General features: G+C 40.4%; 1 protein-coding gene across 2 annotated transcripts in view; it reads right to left on the bottom strand.

Annotated features, from left to right (window-relative positions):
* SULF1 (sulfatase 1) overlaps positions 1-21,319 on the bottom strand; it is a 108,953-nt gene that overhangs the window by 15,323 nt on the left and 72,311 nt on the right. For both annotated transcript variants that reach the window (XM_044293104.1, XM_044293105.1), the window contains exons 7-13: positions 20,310-20,460; positions 19,871-20,046; positions 18,328-18,456; positions 17,922-17,978; positions 16,010-16,139; positions 6,206-6,422; positions 1,794-2,070 (exon numbers count right to left, since the gene is read on the bottom strand). In XM_044293104.1, the coding sequence (XP_044149039.1) occupies positions 1,794-2,070; positions 6,206-6,422; positions 16,010-16,139; positions 17,922-17,978; positions 18,328-18,456; positions 19,871-20,046; positions 20,310-20,460 (1,137 nt within the window). The remainder of the gene's footprint in view (positions 1-1,793; positions 2,071-6,205; positions 6,423-16,009; positions 16,140-17,921; positions 17,979-18,327; positions 18,457-19,870; positions 20,047-20,309; positions 20,461-21,319) is intronic.

Genomic DNA, 21,319 nt, shown 5'->3' with positions numbered 1-21,319 from the left:
AATGACTAAGAACAAAACCCTCATTCCTGGTTTGAAGACATATCATGAGCCAAATGCACAAAATGTTTAGTTTCACCAAAAACAGTGTTGAGAATGTATTTTTTTTAACTTAACCCTATAATCCAAAATTCATTTGATGTGGTGGCCAGTTATGGAAACAGCCGAGCTGGCGGTGTTATGCCATTTCCGCAACTGTCATGGAAATTAATGGGAACTATGGAAAAAGTAGCACAGCCTGCTTACGCTGCTTCTATAACTTCGACCACCTCATAAGGTAGGCATTCTGATCTCAGTCATGAATAGCTGTGATGGGAATAATCCTTTAACACGACATCATAAATAAATGGGATAAACTTAACCCCTTTCCGGAAGTTGGTTCTTTAAAGATAGCGCTTGCTCATGAGTACAGTGGTTTCTGCGGTTTTAAAAATCAGACACCTGAATTATGGTCTGCAATCAGCGATAACTCCAATTGTAGACATTTAATCCCTCAGATGCCATGGTCAATTGTGACCACTGAATCTGAGGCAGCTTTCCCCGGGAGTACTGTGCTCCTGGGGCTTGAAAGGCTCACAGGCGTTGTGATCAGGGGAGCCGTGCATTGTCTGAAATTTCCTAGGTCTCTCTGAAGACACCCATACCATTTCAGCTGTAGTTCCTATTGAGCCCTACAGGTGGCAGGGCTCCATTAGAATACAGAAAAAAATGCAATGAATAGCAATTCATTTCAAAGTAGGGAGAAGCAATCTAATAAGTCCTTATAGTCACCTAAGGTGACATAAAAAGTAAAAAAATAAAAAAGTTAAAAATAAAAAAAAATAAAAAAAATTCTAATAACCCTCATTTCCCCGTAATTAAAATAAAAATAAACAAACAATTTTAAAAAATCATAAGCATCGCCATGTCCCAAAATGCCTGAACTTTTAAAATAGAAATATACTTATCCTGTATGGTAAATACCGTATTGAAAAAATAAAAAAGATTAACTATGAAAAGAAAAAAAAAATTCCCAAAGATTTAACTTTTTTAGTATTAAAACACTAGAAAAACTAGGGCATGAATGAAGGGCATGGGTCAGTTTTACTCCACAAAGAACGTCAAAAATAAAACCCATAAAACTGTAGAGGAATTGCATTTTTTTTCAATTCCACCCCATTTAGATTTTTTTGCCAGCCTCCCACTACACTTTATGCAATATTAATTGGTGCAATTAGTAGGTACAACTTGTCCCGCAAAAAACAAGTCCTCATACGGCTGTGTGAACGAAAAAAAAAAAAAAAGTTATGGATCTGGAAAGGCATGGAATAAAAAAAATGGAAACAAAAGAAATTCTCTGGGGCTGAAGTGTTCACTGAGGGTTCAAGTGACATAGTCAGGACTCCTATACTATCCCATCCGAGGGCTGCACAGAATAGAGGGGGAGATGTTGAGCTCAGGATTTGATTCTTTGATTTTTAAATGCTGCCAGAACCTTATTTACGGTATCTCCCCCAGACAGAGTGATGGACAGATTTTCCTGTATACCTTTGCATTCAGAGAAAGCTGTCAATCACTGTGTATGGGCAGGGAAAGAATGCTTTCTCTACGAGTCCCGGCAGCCTTTAAAATGTTTTTTTTTTTTCATAAAAATCAAATCAATATTTTACTTTTCCCTCCTGTAGGGTAAGATAGGGGACCTTACACTGCAGATTTAATTTTGTATATAAATTGTAGATTCCAACAAATCATTGCATGAAAATTAAATGAAATCAATTACAACTAAACATATAAACATAAAAGTAAAAATAAATTACTTGTGTGTGACTCGAACAGATGCCAAATGACTGGTTTCAATCACCCCATCAGCCACCATTACATCATCTTCACTTGGGGCTGTGAATGTGTCCTCGTCCTCCTCCTCCTCTTCTTCATCCTCAGTCTCTTCTGCATCTTCTTCAGAGGTATAATGTCTTTTGGTCCGTGAAGACGAAACACTGTCCTCATCGTCCAAACTGATATCATAGATAGCTCCTTCAAATTCAACGGCTAAAGAACGTGCTTGACGGGTATGAACAAAACGAGGGTTGAATTCTGCAGGGTGAACACAATTTTAAAAGGATAGATTTTCATTGCAGGCATATGTATAAGTCAATGTAAGGCCAGAGAAGAATAGTATTTACAATTCCTACCACAGTATAACATTGCAAACACAGTCTTACAAATGTATGAAATTGTCTTCAGTGAGCAACAGTAGTGGCTCTGAATCAATATCAGAATAGCGGAGTCAGATAGCCGGGGCCCTGTTGATCTTCTGCTTGAGGAGTCCACAGCTCTCCAGTGAGCGCCGCGGCCTTCCCGCAGCTTACCAAGCACAGCGTTGTACACTGGATACCAGCCGTGCTTAGTATTGCAGCTCAGCTCCAGTCACTTGTTCGATGAAAATGTCATCACTAGCCTAAGAAGAGGCCACAGTGCTCACCAGGGCCCCACAGTCTTTTCTACCTGCTGATCGCCAGGGGATCAGAGAGTTGGACCCTCGCCTATTTGCTATTCTGAGGATAGATCATCAATATCATATAGTCTCAAAAAACCCTGTTAAAGGGTACCTATAAAACTGGCTGACCTGTTACATGTGCACTTGGCAGGTGTAGGCATCTGTGTTGGCCCCATGTTCATATGTGTCCGCATTGCTGAGAAAAATATTTTGATATATGCAACTGAGCCTCTAGAAGCAACAGGGCCGGGGTGGTTACTCGTAGAGGCTCCACTGTCTTTCCACTTTGATTGACAGGGCCACGTGTGATGACATTTTCACTCCCTGGAGAGGGTGCGGCAGTTGCAGAGAAAGTAGAGCCTCTAGGTGTAACGGCAACGCCCCCGTTGCTCCTAGAGTCTCATTTGCATATATTAAAACATCATTTTTCTTAGCAATCCGGGCACATATGAACATGGGACCAACGCAGATGCCTTCAGCTGTCAAGTGCACATGTAACAGGTCAGCCAGTGTCACAGGTACAAAACTGCTGACAGATGCCCTTTGCTTTTGTATTTGTCCCCAAGAGAAGACCAAAAGGGACAACAACTTAATTACCTCAAACTATTAATGAAACCTTCAGAATTAAAACTAAAGCAAAAATGTAGCTTAAAATTATTTGTCCTGTAAGCAAATGTGAAGGGCTGCTCTTACACAGCCTCCTACGTATTTAGTCAGCATATTGTCAACTCTTATGAACACATACAATTTACATACATAAATATATTTATAAACAACTAAAATAAATTCTATTCTTTGCTCCTTTACTGAAGCAGAATGGTTTGCTCCAGGGCATTGCTGATTCATATACAATGCATCTGTAGACCTACAACTTGTAACTTAGAACATCTGTTGCCCTTTCATTAAGGAGGTCAACCTTTGTCCCCATCGGTGCCCTAAACATCACATGAGGCAGTAAGACTAATTGAAAAATAGCCTCAATAAAGCACAGTTCTAGTGATTTATGGTATCAGAAAGGCAAACACTGGAAACACAAAAGAGGAAGTCAAATGTTAGCGTAAACCCCAAGCCAAACCGGTCTCAAAAATCTCCTTCATTGTAAATGCTCCAAACTAGCCACTGTTAGTAAGAAGTTCTGCCACCTAAATCCTTGGACAGATGTGTAAATTATGGTAAAAGACAGCTCTTTACCCACTAATTGCCCAAAACTCCACTAGGGGTCACTGCAGCTCAGTAAGTGCAAAGTGCTTAATCATATTCTGCGTTTTGGCTTATCCCTTTATTAATTCCAGATTTAATTAATTTAAATCAGAGACTTTTGCAGAGCGGAGATTATGGATTTTCAGAGAATTTAAGATGAATTAGGGTATTATGTAACAAAACTCTACCGCTAAGTTTTTACAGGATTTTAAAAAATTTACTTTTAAGATTTGATACTAAAATAAGAATGAGAAAATACAAATGAGGCTAATTTAGTTTCACACTAATACATCTGTAAAAATAAATTAAAATCTCAAAGATTTTCTGGTCTTGAGTCTTGATTTAACACAAAAGTATTCATGTAAAGTGCATTAATACTACTAATTACATATTCCATTTTAAACCTATTTATGCACATACAGTGGCTTTATACTGTAACTTGAAGGATTACATTTCATGTACATGGTCATGGGATATGTTAACACTATAAATTCAAACTCTGTGCACACTTGTTTTACGGCTTTTGTCTTTACATGATCCATGATTGTTTCCGTATGATCTTTTTTTTTCCACCACCCCTTGTCCAGCGCTGCATTCTAACAGGGGACACAAGATCCCTATTCCCGTAATTGGTAGGGGTTCCAGCTGTTGGACTCCTACTGATTTAATACATCTTATTACTGGTATACCCCTTTAAATCTTTGTGCAGGAAACTTGGAGCTCCGTGTCAGAAAAACGTACTGACTACTAAAAAAGGTGTATTAAAAATGTATCAGCACAAAAGCAAAATAAAGTTAAAGGATGTTCAATTTTTCAGAGGAATGGGACAGTCACAGAAATTACTGCAGCAAATCTGCACAGTGTGAATACATCCTACCAGGGCAGTCTAGGCTTCGCACATTGTCACAATGGAAATATGTTTGGCCACAGTTTTTCAAAACACTTCAGCAGATTTACGAATACTGGAATACTTAAAAGGGGTTCTGCCGTTTTTTTAAACTGATGATCTATCCTCTGGATAGATCATCAGCATCAGATCAGAAGGGGTCCGACACCCAGGACCCCCACCAATCAGCTGTTTGAGAAGGCAGCGGCGCTCCAGGAGGACGACTAGTATTAACTTGCCTGGAGATTAGCCGCGCCCAGGCAGGTTGATACTAGTCGTGACATCACTGGGCCTGCGGTAAACAGTGAGAAGGCCGCGGCGCTACTGCTAGCGCCACTGCCTTCTCAAACAGACCGGGTGTCGGACCCCCTGCCGGTCAGATGCTGTTTAAGCAAACTGCAGAACCCCTTTAATGTAGATTTAGACAAACTGTGCCAGCTTTAAGTGAATGATACTAGATGATAAATATGGCGCACCTATAGACTAGTCTAATCTAAATTAGATGGCTTCCTTTATGCCAGAATCATGTACCAAATTTTGGAGCATTTTGGCACATAAGAAGCCATATCCCCTTTAAGATGGAGCATGCTCCTTTCCAGCTAAGCTATGCCCCCTTGTCATACAAGTGGGAAAATGCTCTAAAACACTTGAAATGTGGGCAAAGCATGAACGCCAGCTTCTTTAAGCTGAAATTATGCTACAACCTTTGGTCTGTGGTTTGAAAACTTGTCATATACGTAAATGGACTTGTAGGTAACTGGATAAACAGGTAGTCTACTACAATCTTTTAATGTATAATATGGTGAACCGATATCCTGAATGGGCACATCTGCACACTTCAAGGATCTGATGACAAACTATCCACAGTCCAATTTCTTAATCGCAATCTCCATAAGACTTAAAGTGTCACTGAACGTTCAAAAAACTTTTGACACACGTCTTATCAAAGGTCTGGATCGGTGAAGGTTTGGAGTATTGAGACACCAATCACTAGAATGTAGAGAGAGGGGTGGTCACATAGACCGCTATCTCCTTGCCGCAGGAGAGGGAATCAAGATGGACCATAGACTTTCTATTGAGCGCTTCTCCTGTACTGAGAAGAGAAAGCGTTCTGTGACCGCTGCTCTCTCCTTGTTCTAGAGATTGGTGGTGGTCTCAGCACTCAGACCTACACCAATCAAAACCTCTGTGTCGCTAAGACATTTCAAACGTTTTTGAAAGTTCAGTGACGCTTATTAATGGACCAAAGCAAAATGCATCTTCTTAGCATTAGGCTAACCTGTCAGATACAAAACTCTTCATACTGTGAGGCAGCATACCCTGTGGAGTTTTGGATGTGAATATCTCATAAAGACATCCCATTAAGAAATCTTATCCCCTATTCACAAGCATGAGCGTCTGATTGGCGGGGTTGCTCCCCATTTGAATGAAGTGAAAGACACTCTCTGATCAACTCTATGAGACTGCTGGAGATAGCAGAGTACAAGCCTATCTATTCAAATGAGGAGAATAGGCCCCAGTTCTAGTGATTAGTGGGGGCCCGCCGATCAGACACTTATAGACCTATCCTGTGGATAAATTGTTTTCATGTGACCACCTTATAAGAACTCCAGCTTACCTACTTGAGAAATAATCTAGTTACTTACTTTTCGAGTTGGAAGATCTCAAGAAGATCCTCTGTTTTTTCCTCTGGTTTTTACTTGTCCTATAATCCGTGTCTGGGCAGATGCAGTCTTTATGTTTGCTTCCATAGCCCTTTGCGTTTATACTTCTTGTTCTCTTCCTTAGGGATAAAACATCTGTGGATCCTTTACACTTATGAATCCGTAATTTCCCCGACATATCTTCTATACACTGCCACTTCTGAGAAGAAATCAGACATAGAAACACTTAACAGATATTGTCCTTGATCAGAAGTACTAAACCCTGAAGCGCATTTCGGCGAACCTTCGTCGACCCCAAACGAAGGTTCGCCGAAACGCGCGTCGGGGTTGGCGCCATTCTGGCAGAGACACAGTATGGGTAATTGCTTCTTGTCCTGTATATTTTGCTGCTGATTGTTTTTGCACTTGCACTTTATTTTTTCTCTCTTTTCCTGTTTTGTGGACATATATGCACCGTTCCCGCTGTGTTCTCCTCCAGTAGAGGTCGCCTTTTCCTTGTACCTATACTTGTTTTTAACTTATGTATTGATCTATTTGATTAATAAAGTTTATATTGATTGTAAGCGGTCTGGCATCTATTCTATAGGCTTTCTAGCCTGGATAGTGAGCCTAGAAAGTGAGACCGGATAGTGAAGAATAGCCCAGTACTTCACCAGCAGTAAACAAAACAGACCTTGTTCTGCACGATACAGCGCAAGGCAAGGGGACGCACTGGAGCAACGAAATGCTCCAATGCTCCACTCATATATAGTAAATAAGTAAAGGAGAGGTTATATCCGGGTTCAGGTCCCAGATATAACCCCTTTAAAGCACTTTTGATGTGGGTAGAATTCACATCTCTGTTTCATGTTCCATTCTTCTGATCCGTCAGAAGAAGAACGAAAAAAAGGTATTGTGTACTGTATGTAAAGTGTAGAATTAAAAATAATCGGATAAATGAGGATAGTGGATGAAATAAACAAAAAGATTGATAACTATAGAGAACTTAGAAAACTTATTTAGGTCCTTTATACAAAGGAAAAAATGTTCATCACAACCTAATATTAGCTGTCTAATAACGAGAAGTACCTCGATGTAGACCATGGTGTCCAATATTTTGTGTATTTATTAAGTGTATTGTTGCTTCTGGCAATCATTTTTTCAAAGCTACAATTGACATTTAACTTCCTTATTATTTCAGACATGTGAGGAGTTGATGAGGATTTCCAATTTTGCGCTATACATTGGAGAGAGGCTATTAAAATATGACAGAGAACAGTCCTTTGGGGGACTGAGTATCTATCAATACCAAGTCTTAACAAAAAAAGTGTCGAGGTTAAATGGTAGATTGATCTTAAGTGAAGAGTAGATTAGAAGGGCTGTTTCTTTCCGGAAACCTGTAATAATTAGGCATTCCCAAAATATATGTAGTAATGTGCCGACTTGATTACAGCCTCTCAAACATAGATTGAGGGAATTGTTACATATTTTAGAGAGCCTGTATGAAGTGTAATACCATCTGAAGATTAGTTTGGAACAGTGGCATGCCTAGGGTGTTTGGCACCCGGGGCGGGTCCTTTCTCAGTCACCCCCCCCCCCCAATACTTAAGAAAATTGTACCCCCTCACAGTAGTATTGTCCTCATTGTACAACCTTCACAGTAGTTTTGTACAGATGTGTGCCCCCTCACAGTAGTTATGCCCACATTGTGCCCTCTCACAGTAGTTATGCCCACATTGTGCCCCCTCACAGTAGTTATGCCCACATTGTGCCCTCTCACAGTAGTTATGTCCACATTGTGCCCGCCTCATAGTTATGCCCACATTGTGCCCCTTTCACAGTTGTAATGCCCTCTTTGTGCCCCCTTGACAGTAATAATCCCCATTGTGCCCCCTTCACAGTAATAATCACCATTGTGCCCCCTCCATAGTAGAAATGCCTATTGTGCCCCCTTCACATTAGTAATGCCCTGTGCCCCTCCATAGTAGTAATGCCCTCTGTACCCCTCCATAGTAATAAAGTCCTCTGTGCCCCCTCCATAGTAATAAAGCCCTTTGTGCACCCTCTGTATTAAAAAAACCAAACACAGTAACTATTCACCTTGTCCGTTCCTGAAGCTCACATACCTCTCTTCCCTGCAGGCATAGATCGCTCTGCAGCACCGTGTGGGAGGAGCTTACACAGATTTTTGGTCTTCGGGCCCCGCCCACACAGGCTGGCAGCACAATCTGTGTCTGCAGGCTGAATAGTGGAGCGGGAAGAAATTATATATATATATATATACACACACACACAAAAGCACATATAACATATATACACACAGTGCATGCTATAAGTCAAAATGACTGTCAGCACTGGGATCACATGGCTGCATAGTATGTAGTGGTATGCATATCTTCTTCACTGTGAGGGTGGGAATCTCAGTTTACCATTCCCTAGACCCCATGAAGAGTCTTTTGGCTTCAGTGTCATGTTACTACCTTCAGATCAGGTGTCGCCAGCCATGATATATTTATATACACCGTTTAGCACCGGTAGGGTCAACTCAACAGCTGATCCATTTACTTGATGGACGCTTGAACATGTGTAGCATTCTGCTGCTGTGAATCCGTTATTAATGGCATTTTTTTAAACTCAGTTTTGCAAGAGATTAATGGCAGCCGAAGAGAAAGAAAACACACTTTCTGGACGCTGAGTAATCAGATCTATGCAGTTCTTAAAAATGTGCAGCCTCTAAAAAATACATGTCTAGTCGAAAGTGGCGAAAATGACTCAACCAGGGATCTTCATGCCTGATCTGTATCTGTGCCTCAGAAGAGTGGGTTTACGTGGTAGTAAACAGGAAGCGGTCCATCCTATCTAAACTTAGCCTGGCATTGACGCATATTCAGCTTGCTGGGAAAGTGAAATAATCACAAAACAAGTGAAACTTCTGGCAGTGACAGAGAAATGAATACTCACATCTTTTTATTGAGATCTGATGATATGTTAAAAACACAGGTGGAAATTTATTAAGGCGATGGCGCTTAGACCGCATCATAAGATGTGGCAAAACTTGGTGCAATTTGGCATACTAGTCTTAGGCCTCTTGCACGTGAATGTATTTTTTTTTTGTGTCTGTTCCGTTTTTTTTGCGGACCGTATACGGAACCATTCATTTAAAAAAAAACGGAAGGTACTCTGTGTGCATTCCGTTCTCCGTATTTACTTTCCGCTAAAAAATAAAACATGTCCTATTATTGTCCGCATTACGGACAAGGATAGGACTGTTCTATAAGGAGCCAGCTGTTCCGTTCCACAAAATACAGAATGCACACGGATGTCATCTGTATTTCTAGCGGATCCGTTTTTTTCAGACCGCAAAATAAATACAGTCGTGTGCAAGAGGCCTTACACTACTTTCACACCTATAGCACTACGATCCAGCACAAAATGCCGGGAATCGGCCAGACAGAAAAGCAGCATGCAGTGATTTGTGTCCGTCCGAGTCTCCACTGGACCCGGCAGGCATTCCGGTTGCATTCTTCAGTGCCAGATCCGGAGAATTTTGTCAGGTTGTTCTCTGCTGGAACAGCCTGCAAGAACTCGCGCCGCAGGTGTGAAAGTAGACTTAGCAAACACTTAGAACACCAACCGGGCGCTGCCTACCAAAATATTGGCACAAATTTATGTCACAAAGTAAGACAACCAAAGGGAATAGGCAAAAGTGTCTAGCTTTGGGCCAAATTTAGGCTCTGCTCTCTCTACAACTGCTGCGCCTTCTGCACTTTGACAGGGCCAGGCAGAGAGTTAAAACATGTGGCCAGTTTAATAGGTACAAGCGCCATGGTGCATTACCTGATTTTATCCCTATCACCTCCATCTTGGTACTCACAATTCGGGCTCATGCACACGACCATATTTTGCATCCATGTACGGATACACATTTTTTGCAGATTGCACATAGACCCATTTATTTCTCTGGGTCTAGGAAAAAAATAAAATAAAAATGTCACACGGACGTCATTTGTGCGCTGTGTGAATCTTGAAATGTTATTCCTATTAAATTAGAAGACTTTTATATGGGCAGCTTCATATCTGCGGCAGGTAAATTACCGTAGGTAGTCCGTTCTGGCAGAGGAACCTTTCCATCATAAATGCCAGCAGGCAGCATTATATTTCTGGCAGAATGAGGGCAATTAACCTGCTGATCCTTGTCAGATCACATTATCGTGAAGGGGGTCTGGTGATGTGTGGTGGTGTTTGGCTATCCTGGATACAGTAACCTGCTGCAGATGTGAACCTACCCTAACCAGCCCTTTAACCATTCACTCAACTATATCCTATGAGGCTTCATGTGTTGCGGAGAATCAGTCCCATGTGCTATGCCCTTACATTCTAAATTTTTGATGTGCTATTTAATGTGACTTGTTCTTTAAAATTTCAAAATGGCAGAAGTCCAAGTGAAACATAGGCCGTCTATATTAATAAACAAATAGCCTTGGACCATACAGGGCACAAGAAGTGAAACGAGTCCAGGTATTTGCCTTATAGATGTTATATTCTTTATTCTGTAGCTGGTATGGAGAGAGGCAGTAAACTGACCAGAAACAGCCTTACACTTGTGGGATGAATCACAGTTGTGATAAGATCGAAATATGTGTCTGGTATTTGACTGTCAGTATGTGCTCCACCATCTGACACCTCCACCTCTCAATCCCAGACGTGTGTGGTTTTATGCTGAATCCACAGCTGGCCGTAGACTGGAAGTTTACAAATGTATGCTTGGAAAGATGTTTATTTAATGAGAAAATCACATGGTTGAGCCAAACCAGACTGCATTAGCTTTTGTCAGAATTATTGGAATGACCATGTTTCTATGCAGAATGGAAACTCTACTTAGCCGACAAGCTTTGTGCAAAATGCAGAAAACCTACAATGTATACCAGAGCAAAGCAGGAACGTCTTCTGATGCAAGTAACCTGGTCTCATTGCAATGAAATAATAATAATGTTACTTGACCAGTGGGGGTCCCTAGGCCAGAGACGCCTATTAAGTCATTGGTCACATGGCCTAGGCGCTGCTACCTCACATTCAAGTGACTGGGCCTGAGCTGCAGTACCAAGTACAGCCGCTTTACAAGGTATGTTGTGCTTGGCAAAATGAGAGGAGCCCACAGCTCCTATCAGAGCGCCACTGCCTCTTCAAATAGCTGATCAGCATGGGTTCTGGAAGTTGGACCCCTACCGATCAGATATTGATGACCTATCCTGAGGTCATCAATATCCAATGTTGAACAAGCCCTATAACTTTTCCCCCAATAACAAGTGTTCTCGTCCCAAAAATTCATCTGCAGAAGTGCCCAATAGCACAACACAGCCATGGTATTTTTAGGAGGTCTTAAAACCTGTATTTTGTGTTGTCTAGCTATCTTCTGTTACTCCACCATGTTATCTCTATGTTCTATCTCCCTGACACTTCTGGCACTTTTCAACTTGTGCAAAATCCAACATGTTCAATTCCTATTTTCCCTTATGGTAGTCCTCAAGGCCAGTAAGAAAGAGATTAACGGGATGTCCATGCGATGCATGAACATGTCAAGCCTTTTAGAGTGAGCAATGCTATTTGTAGCCACTCACTCATGTGGCTACCACATAAGAGTCCCGAATTGTGGAACCCCTTTATAAACTCATAAGGCTTGCCCATATTATAGAAGCTTTATATCATACCTCTGCTGTGTATCCGTGTATGTTATGTATAAACAATGGATGGCGGTTGTCTCCACATTCACGTGAAGCAAGATGGCAGTGGTTTATCCTATTTATCAGCTGTCCCAGGCTACCTCTTGTCCTGCGCAGGCACGGAACAGTTGCTGAACATGTTTATCTCTAGTATCTGCGCATGCACTGGACATGTTTAGCTACTGTTTAGTGCAGAAGTCAATCGTAAATGTCCACGCTGAATATAATCGCCTGGTGGCGCTTGAGTCACTTATGATTGTCCGCACTAGATCACCCGTTCAGGCGTCTGCATGCAATAGGAATCACTAGTATAATATTTTTAAATAAGCCCCATAGGGCAGAGTACTTTACCCCTCTTCTGTTCCTGTGGGCTCAACCAGCAGCAGCTGCTTAAACTCAGCGGTTAGCAGGTCTCAAACGTGGCGTCCCACGTGACCCAGCTATGTCTCACGTATTACACACTGCTCTGTAAAAGGCTGGTGATGCGCTGGGTCCTAGAGTCCGGACCGAATGTTGATCTTTATATCAGATGTCGTTTCACAGGGGGTCCGAGGGGTAGGATGCCCGATGCTGTTGGCACCTCAATATTCCATAGTGGAGTCCTGTGCTGTCATGAACCGTTCATGACAGCACAGGACTCCACTATGGAATATTGAGGTGCCAACAGCATCGGGCATCCTACCCCTCGGGGCCTTTTTTGAAAATATTATACTAGTGATTCCTATTGCATGCAGACGCCTGAACGAGTGATCTAGTGCGGACAATCATAAGTGACTCAAGCGCCACCAGGCGATTATATTCAGCGTGGACATTTACGATTGACGCCGACCTGGCGATGATACATGGTCACAGGGCTGACTAAATATTATTACCTGGACATATGTACACATTTATGTTTTATATTATACTGTATGTATGTAGATTTTATGAGTTTTATGCCAACATATTAGTTTTATGTGAATAAATTGGGATTATTGATATCCTGCCTTGAATGTAGTCAGATATTTGAGTGCCCTCCAATTACTTTATTTATTTGCATTTTTCTTAACGGATTTGGGTGAATCCGCGGAGTGAGCACCGTGTCCTTGGAAGAGGTGGGGTGAGCCGCTGTACACAGGTATATTTGTAACTGTTTAGTGCAGAAGATCTGGCATCCTGGAATAGTCCAGGAGGTGGTCACATGGACATGGAGGCAGCCAAAGTCCGTTCTTTTTGCAGCACATACATAGTCAGCTAGAGCTTTCTTTGCACAGTAGGGGTATGTTATAATAATACTTATATTTTCAAATGACAGACTTAATAGGATGATGCTTTTTCTTTAAAGCAGTCAACCACTTTAGGCTTATTGTCATCTTAAATGGTTCGATGGTTTCACATAAGTAGGGACCAAATAATGGATCACAGAGAGACAATACACTTGGTAATACCAAGCAAGTAGAGGGGTTTAGTTTCATGGTGTTGATCTGTATGTAAGTTGTAGGATACTTCTCTAGCTCCCATAGGCCATCAATCTCACAAATAGACCTCCTACACAGAGACGCACACACTTCATAAGACCAAGTTCTGCTATCTCATAGGTTTCAGACCACAGAACATGTTTAGATTATATTCTTGATAAGCAGCGTGAATGTTGAGACTAAGAGTCTGGGCGGCCCGAAACATGTCGGCTAAACGGGAGTAAGAGGGAGAAGGCTGCTCTATGTCCTGTCCTGTTCCATATATGTTCAAGTTTTGGCAATAAAGAAATGTGGAAAATAGGACCCTTCAGTGCCGGATCACCTTTGTTTTCAAGCAGCACGAATGCTAACTTCCAATATGAAGGTATTCTTGAATCTTACGTAATGCATCAATGCTTATACAGTAGGACTCAGCAGGTGGGGGTGTAACAATCCTGCACTAAGCAGAGTAGAGGTTTAGGAAGAAATTGCCCAGTGTGCACTTTTACAGAGCTTAACAACTAATCATTTGTGTGGCAAGTAGGAAATTCTTTGCTGGAGGATTTGGGCTCTGCAATAAGCCTACTATTGGGCATTGGAATGCAATCCTGTGCTAATCTGCACAAGAATTTATAAGAACCAGGATCAGTTAGATACATATTAATAATGGTATATTTCAGAAAATACAGCAATCTGAAATTAGACACCGCTTTCATCAACTCTTTTCAAAAGGTGAGCGTTATTCACTAGAGGTCATGTTTTCTAACACAGATAGTTTCAAGAAAGTGTGAGATGTCTTATATAGCAAATTATAATCTGGCAACTTTTAAGGACAGACAGATTAAATTTCAGTATGTGATGAGATTTCTTCTAGCAGTCCCGGTACAGGACAAGTGTTTACCCAAGTGAATAGCCAACACTGGTTCACATGGTGATCTGCAGACAAGAGTTGCTTTTCCTAGTGAAGCTAGTATGTTTATTTGCAGCAAGTGAGTAGCATAGAAATGACCTCTGTTTGGTCATTGCTTCTGTAGCAGACCTCTACTCCAAGAAAATAAGTGGTCTCTATTTAGAGAGGACCTTTCACCACTCCTGACATGCCTGTTTTAATAGCTACATGCATCCCCCATGTAATAACAATTCATAAAGTCCTAAGAATAGATGCTCCAGTTGTGCCATTACTTTATTAGTTCTACTAGAAGTTATGAATGAATTGCTAGCAGTCTGCAGTAAGGGTACAGAGGGGAGATAACAACTGTCTACCTGCACAGTCTGAGAATGGCAGCACTGATTGGATAGAGACAGACTGTGCAGGTACACCCCCACCAACTTGTTACCACCCCTCTCTGGCACAACATAGAGCCATAAGAATAGATGCTTCAGAAGTGTTATAACATTGTTATAACATGGGGAATGCATGAAGCTATTACAACAGGCATATCAGGAGAAGTGAAAGGTCCTCTTTAGGTTCTCAGAATACCAGCTTTCTTCTTTGTATTGTAAAAAAAAAAATATATATTATTACAAACCAATGAAAAAGAAAACCATTGCCATAGCCAAATATCCTTCAACCTCTTAGTGTTCTGTGTTATTGAGCTGGAATACTCACGTACAACAAAAGGTGAACCACAGAGGATGCCGCATTAAAATGAGGCCTCTATTGGTTCTGGGTATGCCATAACACAAAGCCCTTCTCCGCCTTTCTCATCGTTTGTAGAACATAAGGCAGCGATATCGGCTCATTTTAGTGCCGTTTGACAACATTTCTGTGAACAGGGAAGCCTTGGACATGTTCACACATAGCACAAGAGAATAGGTCTAGCCTGGTGGGAACTCCAATTCTTATTGACTCCATAGCAAGTACTGGTCAGACTTTGTGGTAAGCAACAACTATGGCTGAGTTTCTTTTGACACTTTTGTGCTATATTCATCTCCATCTGCATCTCATCTGCTTGTATGCACCAAACAGGTTTGTATATTGTGGCCTTTTCCCATTTGTCAGTACTGTGTTTTGACCATGTTAACTGAAGTTTGCATGGATAACATATCATGACAACCACAACAGATATATATATCTGCAATTAAGCAACTCAACAGCCATATGAATGTCAAAGCAATGACTTAAGTAGGGTCAGACTGAGGTTCCTGAAGTCCACCAGAGGATTTTTTTCTTAGATCCAGCCTCTATACTGTCAATAACGTTTAATAGGTTTTAATTCTAAGAAATAGACCCTAGTGGCAAGTGATTGGCTTTAAATTTTCTTTTCTACTGGATCTTTGGGCCTATTATGGCATCAGAGCCTGGGCCCAATGGAGGATAATCTGGTACTCAGGTGGCCTAGTGCGATCCTGGACCTGAATTTTAATTAATTATCCAACCTGTTTACAGGATATAGTCTTTCTTACTATCTAATTGTATAAGCTTGGGCTTATAGAAAGTTAATTGGTTTAGACAACCTGAAAGAAACCATAACAATATGGGAAGAACATATATAGAGATTATATTTTAGTTGGAGACAAACCTATAGTTCCTAAGCTGCCTGAAAGTATTAGTTCCATTGTTAGATAAGAAAAATGTATATTGTATTTTTGCACAACCACCATCATTACCAAGATCTAATGGGAGTAAGAATGAAATATGTTCTCCTTACCTGGCCCGGCTGTTCACAAGCTGTCTGGTACCGAGCCTGTTGGCACAGCTCCTTCACACGCTCATACTTTGGCAAATGATTTGACTGAGGAGTAGTTTTGTTTGGTTCCTCTTTCTTTCTGATGAACTTTCTGTTAAGGCAAAAAGGAAACAGTATGTTAAAATCTACAAAAATAGAGTGGGTGATTGGGTTACAATGAGCTGTTATGGATCCTAAGCACAGTATCCAAATACATGGAACCGTATTGTACCTCTGTGTGCCCTCAGTGTTACACCATACATCGGCACACAAGGTGTCTATACTGAGATCCTATCAGGACTTGTGTAGATTATATAGGACACCTGGACCTGACACATCTATGCATTACATGATGAGCATTCATTGGAACAACTCGCATAGAATGCCCTAAAGGGTTTATGAAACCAAAAGTGGATGACCGCTATAGAATAAAAAACATGACCACTTATTTTTTTTGTAAAGGAGACTTTGTGCATCTCTGGTGTAGGGTCTTGATGATCCACTTTGAGTCTGTATTTATACTCATCATATAACTAAAATGTAAACTTAACACAGACATAAAATCTGGAGAGGAGCCAACATTGCTTTAGGTTTAATATCATACAATGGGCACTCCAAACTGAGTTACATCAATTACATATTATTCATTACTAACCTAAAGGCGTAACATCTTTTTACATGAAAACAAAGGCTGTATTAGACAGCCAGATTCTGACGGCGATTGTCCGGAAGGAAGCGTTCCTTCTCAGCAATCGCCTGCTCACTAGTGGAGGAGAACGCTGTTATTACATGCAGCAATCACCTCCACAGCATAGGGAGGAGCGGTCATTATACCATCGCGTGTCTCCATGCTGTCCAGTTGTTTGCCGGAAGTAGATCGTGATTAGACACCGGCAAACAATAATTTTTAAACCTGTCAAGGATTTGGATTGCCTGATGAACGACCGTTTGCTCATTTATCATGTATTTGGTGGCAGTATTACACTAATAAGTGTTCATACAAAGCACTGATTGGCCCGACAATCGCCTGGTGTAATACAGGCGTGACTTCTGTATCATGGGAATGAAGAATTAAGTTGATTCAGTCTTTAACAAGTAGATGTATTAATGACATAATATAGTATTCCTAACTCCAGACATTCTGTGGCCTATGTGTAAACTTCAGTAATTGCCTTAAAAATTAACATTTTAATTTGGGGGTCCATAAGATTCAACCTCATCATTGGAGAAGGTTTACTTGCTACAGGCACCTTTTGCAGGATGACAACACAAGTCTTCCACAGACGAGTACCGGCCCGCACATGACTACTGCCTTTATTTAAAAGGGTTACCCCATTAAAAATATTCTACATTTTCAAATCATGGCTTGTATCCAAATATTTTTGTAATTACATTTAATTAAAAATGTAGTATAGCCACCGAGTTATTCAATAAAATCTATTTGTACAGTGCCACCTGCTGTTCTTTTCCTTATTTCTCTGTCCCCCTTGCTGAGGTGGACAAACCTGCAACAAACTGTAGTAGATTATGTACGATTTTCATTTTTTACATTAATCATAGGGAGTGAGACCCTTTAACATGTATTTACTCAGCACGCCATCCGTGAAATGTAGAAATGTGTTGTGTGAATCTAAAAATATATTTAATTACTTTTTCACATTGAAATCATTCTTTTTGTTAACTATTTGTGCCTTTGCCAGCCTAAAATGTTGTTTACACATAGCTGGAATGACTTCTGCAATGTTATTGCCCCAAAGATGCATAGCATAAAATGTAGATGAACGCTACAGGCTGCCCTTGTGCCAAATATACTATTACTCCATGATACATGTTTATATTTCTCAGACATGTTAGATGAATTTCAGTCAGTCAAAAAAAAAAGTAATATTCTTACCCTCTTTCCACCAGGAATGTATCTCTCCAGATCTTGGGTTTTTTATTGGTTCGAAGTCTGAAAATAAAGTCATAATTGTAGGAATAAGAACCAGTTGTCACAAAATGTATGTAAACTGTATTACACTCAGAAGTGAAATAAAATGGAGAAGGAACAGATAGAAGACTTTTGTTCATCCAAAATCAAGCCCAGGGTTGTAGCTATAGTGGGTGCAGAGATAATGGTTGCACTTGTGCTCTGAAGACTCAAAAGTCCCTCTACCACATGAGGAAGCACCAATATTACATACGACACATGGTAGGTGTAGGCTCTCTTACAAGTTCTGCATTTGGGGATCCTGGACCCCAAATATGCTTAAAATATGTATTATGGACACACATAGTAAAACATTTAACAAAACACCAACCTATTTCCTGGCCTCTCTATATCCATCAAAGTAAGGACAGACTTCCCATCCATATCAGGAGGAGGGTCCAAACCTGCAATATCCAAAATAGTGGGGGCGATATCCAAGTTTATCACAATGTGAGGCACACTGCAAAATAAAATGACAAATTTGGTAAACTATAATTGACAGATTTATAGGCCAAACAAAAAAGTTTATTACACTTCATATTAAAGGTATAGTACTGAAATAAAGGAGGGATATTTATCAAGACCAGCGATATAGACGCTGGTCTTGGTCCCTCTGTGCTGCCGGTGGGTGCGCCAGGCTTCTACATAAATTTGGCGCTTCCTCCAGTAGGCCATGCGACAGTAAAATCTACACCGGTTACCTTGCTGTCATAGATTTAAGTCATTTTCCACGCCAAAAACTGACGTGCAAAATTAAAAAATAAGACGGGCTTGCCCTCTTCCCCACCCACACCACGTCCCATTTTCCTGGCACTCGGGGAAAAAAGTGGCGTGAGTGGCAAAAAGCTGCACATTTTGCCACAAAAAACATGGCGACCAAATATGCGAGATTAATACACCAAAAAGTGGTGTATAATTCATAATAAATATCCCCTGAGTTTTTTTTCCAAGTGGTCATTTCATAACTTCTGCGGTGTAGAATGAAAAGATGAGCATATCAATTTGAAATGCCAACTTCTTGGTACATTAGGGTGGCTTGGTCCCACCCTAGGTGCATTTAACTTCCGATTTGCATATAGACTAAAAGTACTTTTTGTCCAGAGCAAAGCAACGGATCGCTAAGTCAAAGGTATCATTACATTCAGCTCAGATGACCCTACAAGAAATTGTGCTTCGTTTAGCAGTAAATCCCCTTGTCACAGATTCATTTTAAGTGCAAACATTAAGTGCAAGCAAAAGCATATATTCTGTAATATGGCCTTTACGTTACTTATTATAAGCTGGTGTCCCAATTCAAGAATATGGGGATATGTATAGAGAAAAAGAAAAAAGCACCTCTAGAAGTCTTGATGGAGACAATGTAAGTTGATATTGTCCATGAGTGAATAGATGGTGTAGCACGATGGACATATTATTGTGGACAGTTCCTTATAAAATTGTTGGGCTCTGCCCCAAAATATCTATGTCAGCCTTAAAATGTCAGACATGGCCTCTCTTCTTCTATATTAGAAGTATTTATACATGTTCACATACTTAATGTCATACGTTCCCAAGACATCAAAATTATACATAACTGATAACTTTTTGTCTCAGTTAAAGAACAATCGGCACACTTGTCATTAGGACCACGTTTTCAGCACATACAGTTTGTGTACAATTTTTAGGTCCATGGAGAACATCCCTAATAATGTGAGTAAAACCCTTTGAGAAAATATTCCTAACCCATCACATTATAGAAACCGTTTTCAGATATATTTGTAAATACAGTGCAGGCCTTGTGGTCAGGCTTTACAAAATCTATATGAAGATTTGTATTTTGAAATATATAAATATATGAAAGATTCAATAGCTGGAAACCTGAAAAAATAACCTACATTGATCCCGGCTCCACATTTGGACCACGAATAAAGAAAGGGACTCGAATATCAAAGTCATATGGCATGGACTTTCCTTTCACAAGGCCAAACTGTCCTATGTGGTAGCCATGGTCGGCTGTGTAGATGATGTAAGTGTTGTCCAGTTCTCCAGTTTCAACCAGCATGTTGTATAGCTAGAATATAAGACGGTCAAGCGTTACGTCAAGAACACAAAACAAATATTAATCAAAATAAAAAAATAAAAAGAAGAGATAAACTGGAAATCCAACACTTGATCTATCCTATCAGATAGAAAAATCTTGACACATAAAAATTTCAGAACAGAGCAATAGTCTGCAATTTGTGTTGTTGAGAAGCTGCAACTCCAGGAATGAAAAGACCATTTTAGGTGGCATACCATTACCATAGCCAAAGAAAAGGAGACAGGGTGAAATACCTTCTCCATCGAATCGTCCACAGACATAAGCGTCTGCAACCTCTTCCTATGAAGCACATTTGTAAACTCCATGTGAATTGGTAGCATGGCACCAGTATACTGCATGATCCAATGTTTGTCCATATTTGGTGCATAGTTGTAGCTTGGAGTTCTAAGGAAAAAATACAAAATGATCTGTAATTTTTTACATTTTATTACAGTTACATGCTTCATTATATTGTACAATTTTAAGACATACAGAAAAACTTAGAACTTGTTTTCTGTTTGATTATTTCCTTTTTTTTAAAGGCTCTCTATGATGTAAAATAATCAAATAAGTGATATTCGCCTTACAGATCTCCCCCTACTCCTGTTCTGATGCCTCCCAGTCCAGCTTAACGCAGAATGCGAACACTCCCTACTGTGGTTAGGGATTGGCTCGGCAATCACATTTTCCATGAGGAATCAGAAAGTAGAGATTTGTGGGGGACAGGGAAGCATCGGAATGGGAGTAATAAATAAATCAACCAGACAATTTAAATGGGTTGGCCTCTTTGAACATCTTTTTGCTAGCAGGTTCCTCCAAAAATAAGCTTATCATTAGGTGTCCTAATACTGAGACACCCATGAAAAGGCTGTAATTCGTGGATGAACCAGAAACAAGTTACAAGTTTTCAGTTTGGCAGCACGGCTACCACAGGGAATATTAAGCATTTTATGGTGCTCACTGAAATCAATGGGCCATCCATGCAATGTATAGATGTACTAGTTCTGCAATGCCTCAGAGGACTACTGCAAAGAGTTAATTACTGCAAAAAGGTTAAAGGTTCTGAAGTATTGTGAAAGCGCTCATTTCTTTATGTACTATGTATACCAAATAGCAATGTATGGTAATATATAGTTAACATGGGCATATTTGGTTAGGTTGCCAGGATGATGGACTTAGTCCACTCCTTGGTTAGAGGAGTCTTAGCAGAGCAGAGCTGCAAACAAGACCTACTTGTGCAAACTCTTGCAAACTAGGCTAGAAT

The sequence above is a fragment of the Bufo gargarizans genome, chromosome 5 (assembly GCF_014858855.1).
Source record: "Bufo gargarizans isolate SCDJY-AF-19 chromosome 5, ASM1485885v1, whole genome shotgun sequence".
NCBI lineage: Eukaryota > Metazoa > Chordata > Amphibia > Anura > Bufonidae > Bufo > Bufo gargarizans.
Note: the sequence above shows the minus strand (reverse complement) of the source record. Positions and strands in the feature narration are given on the sequence as shown.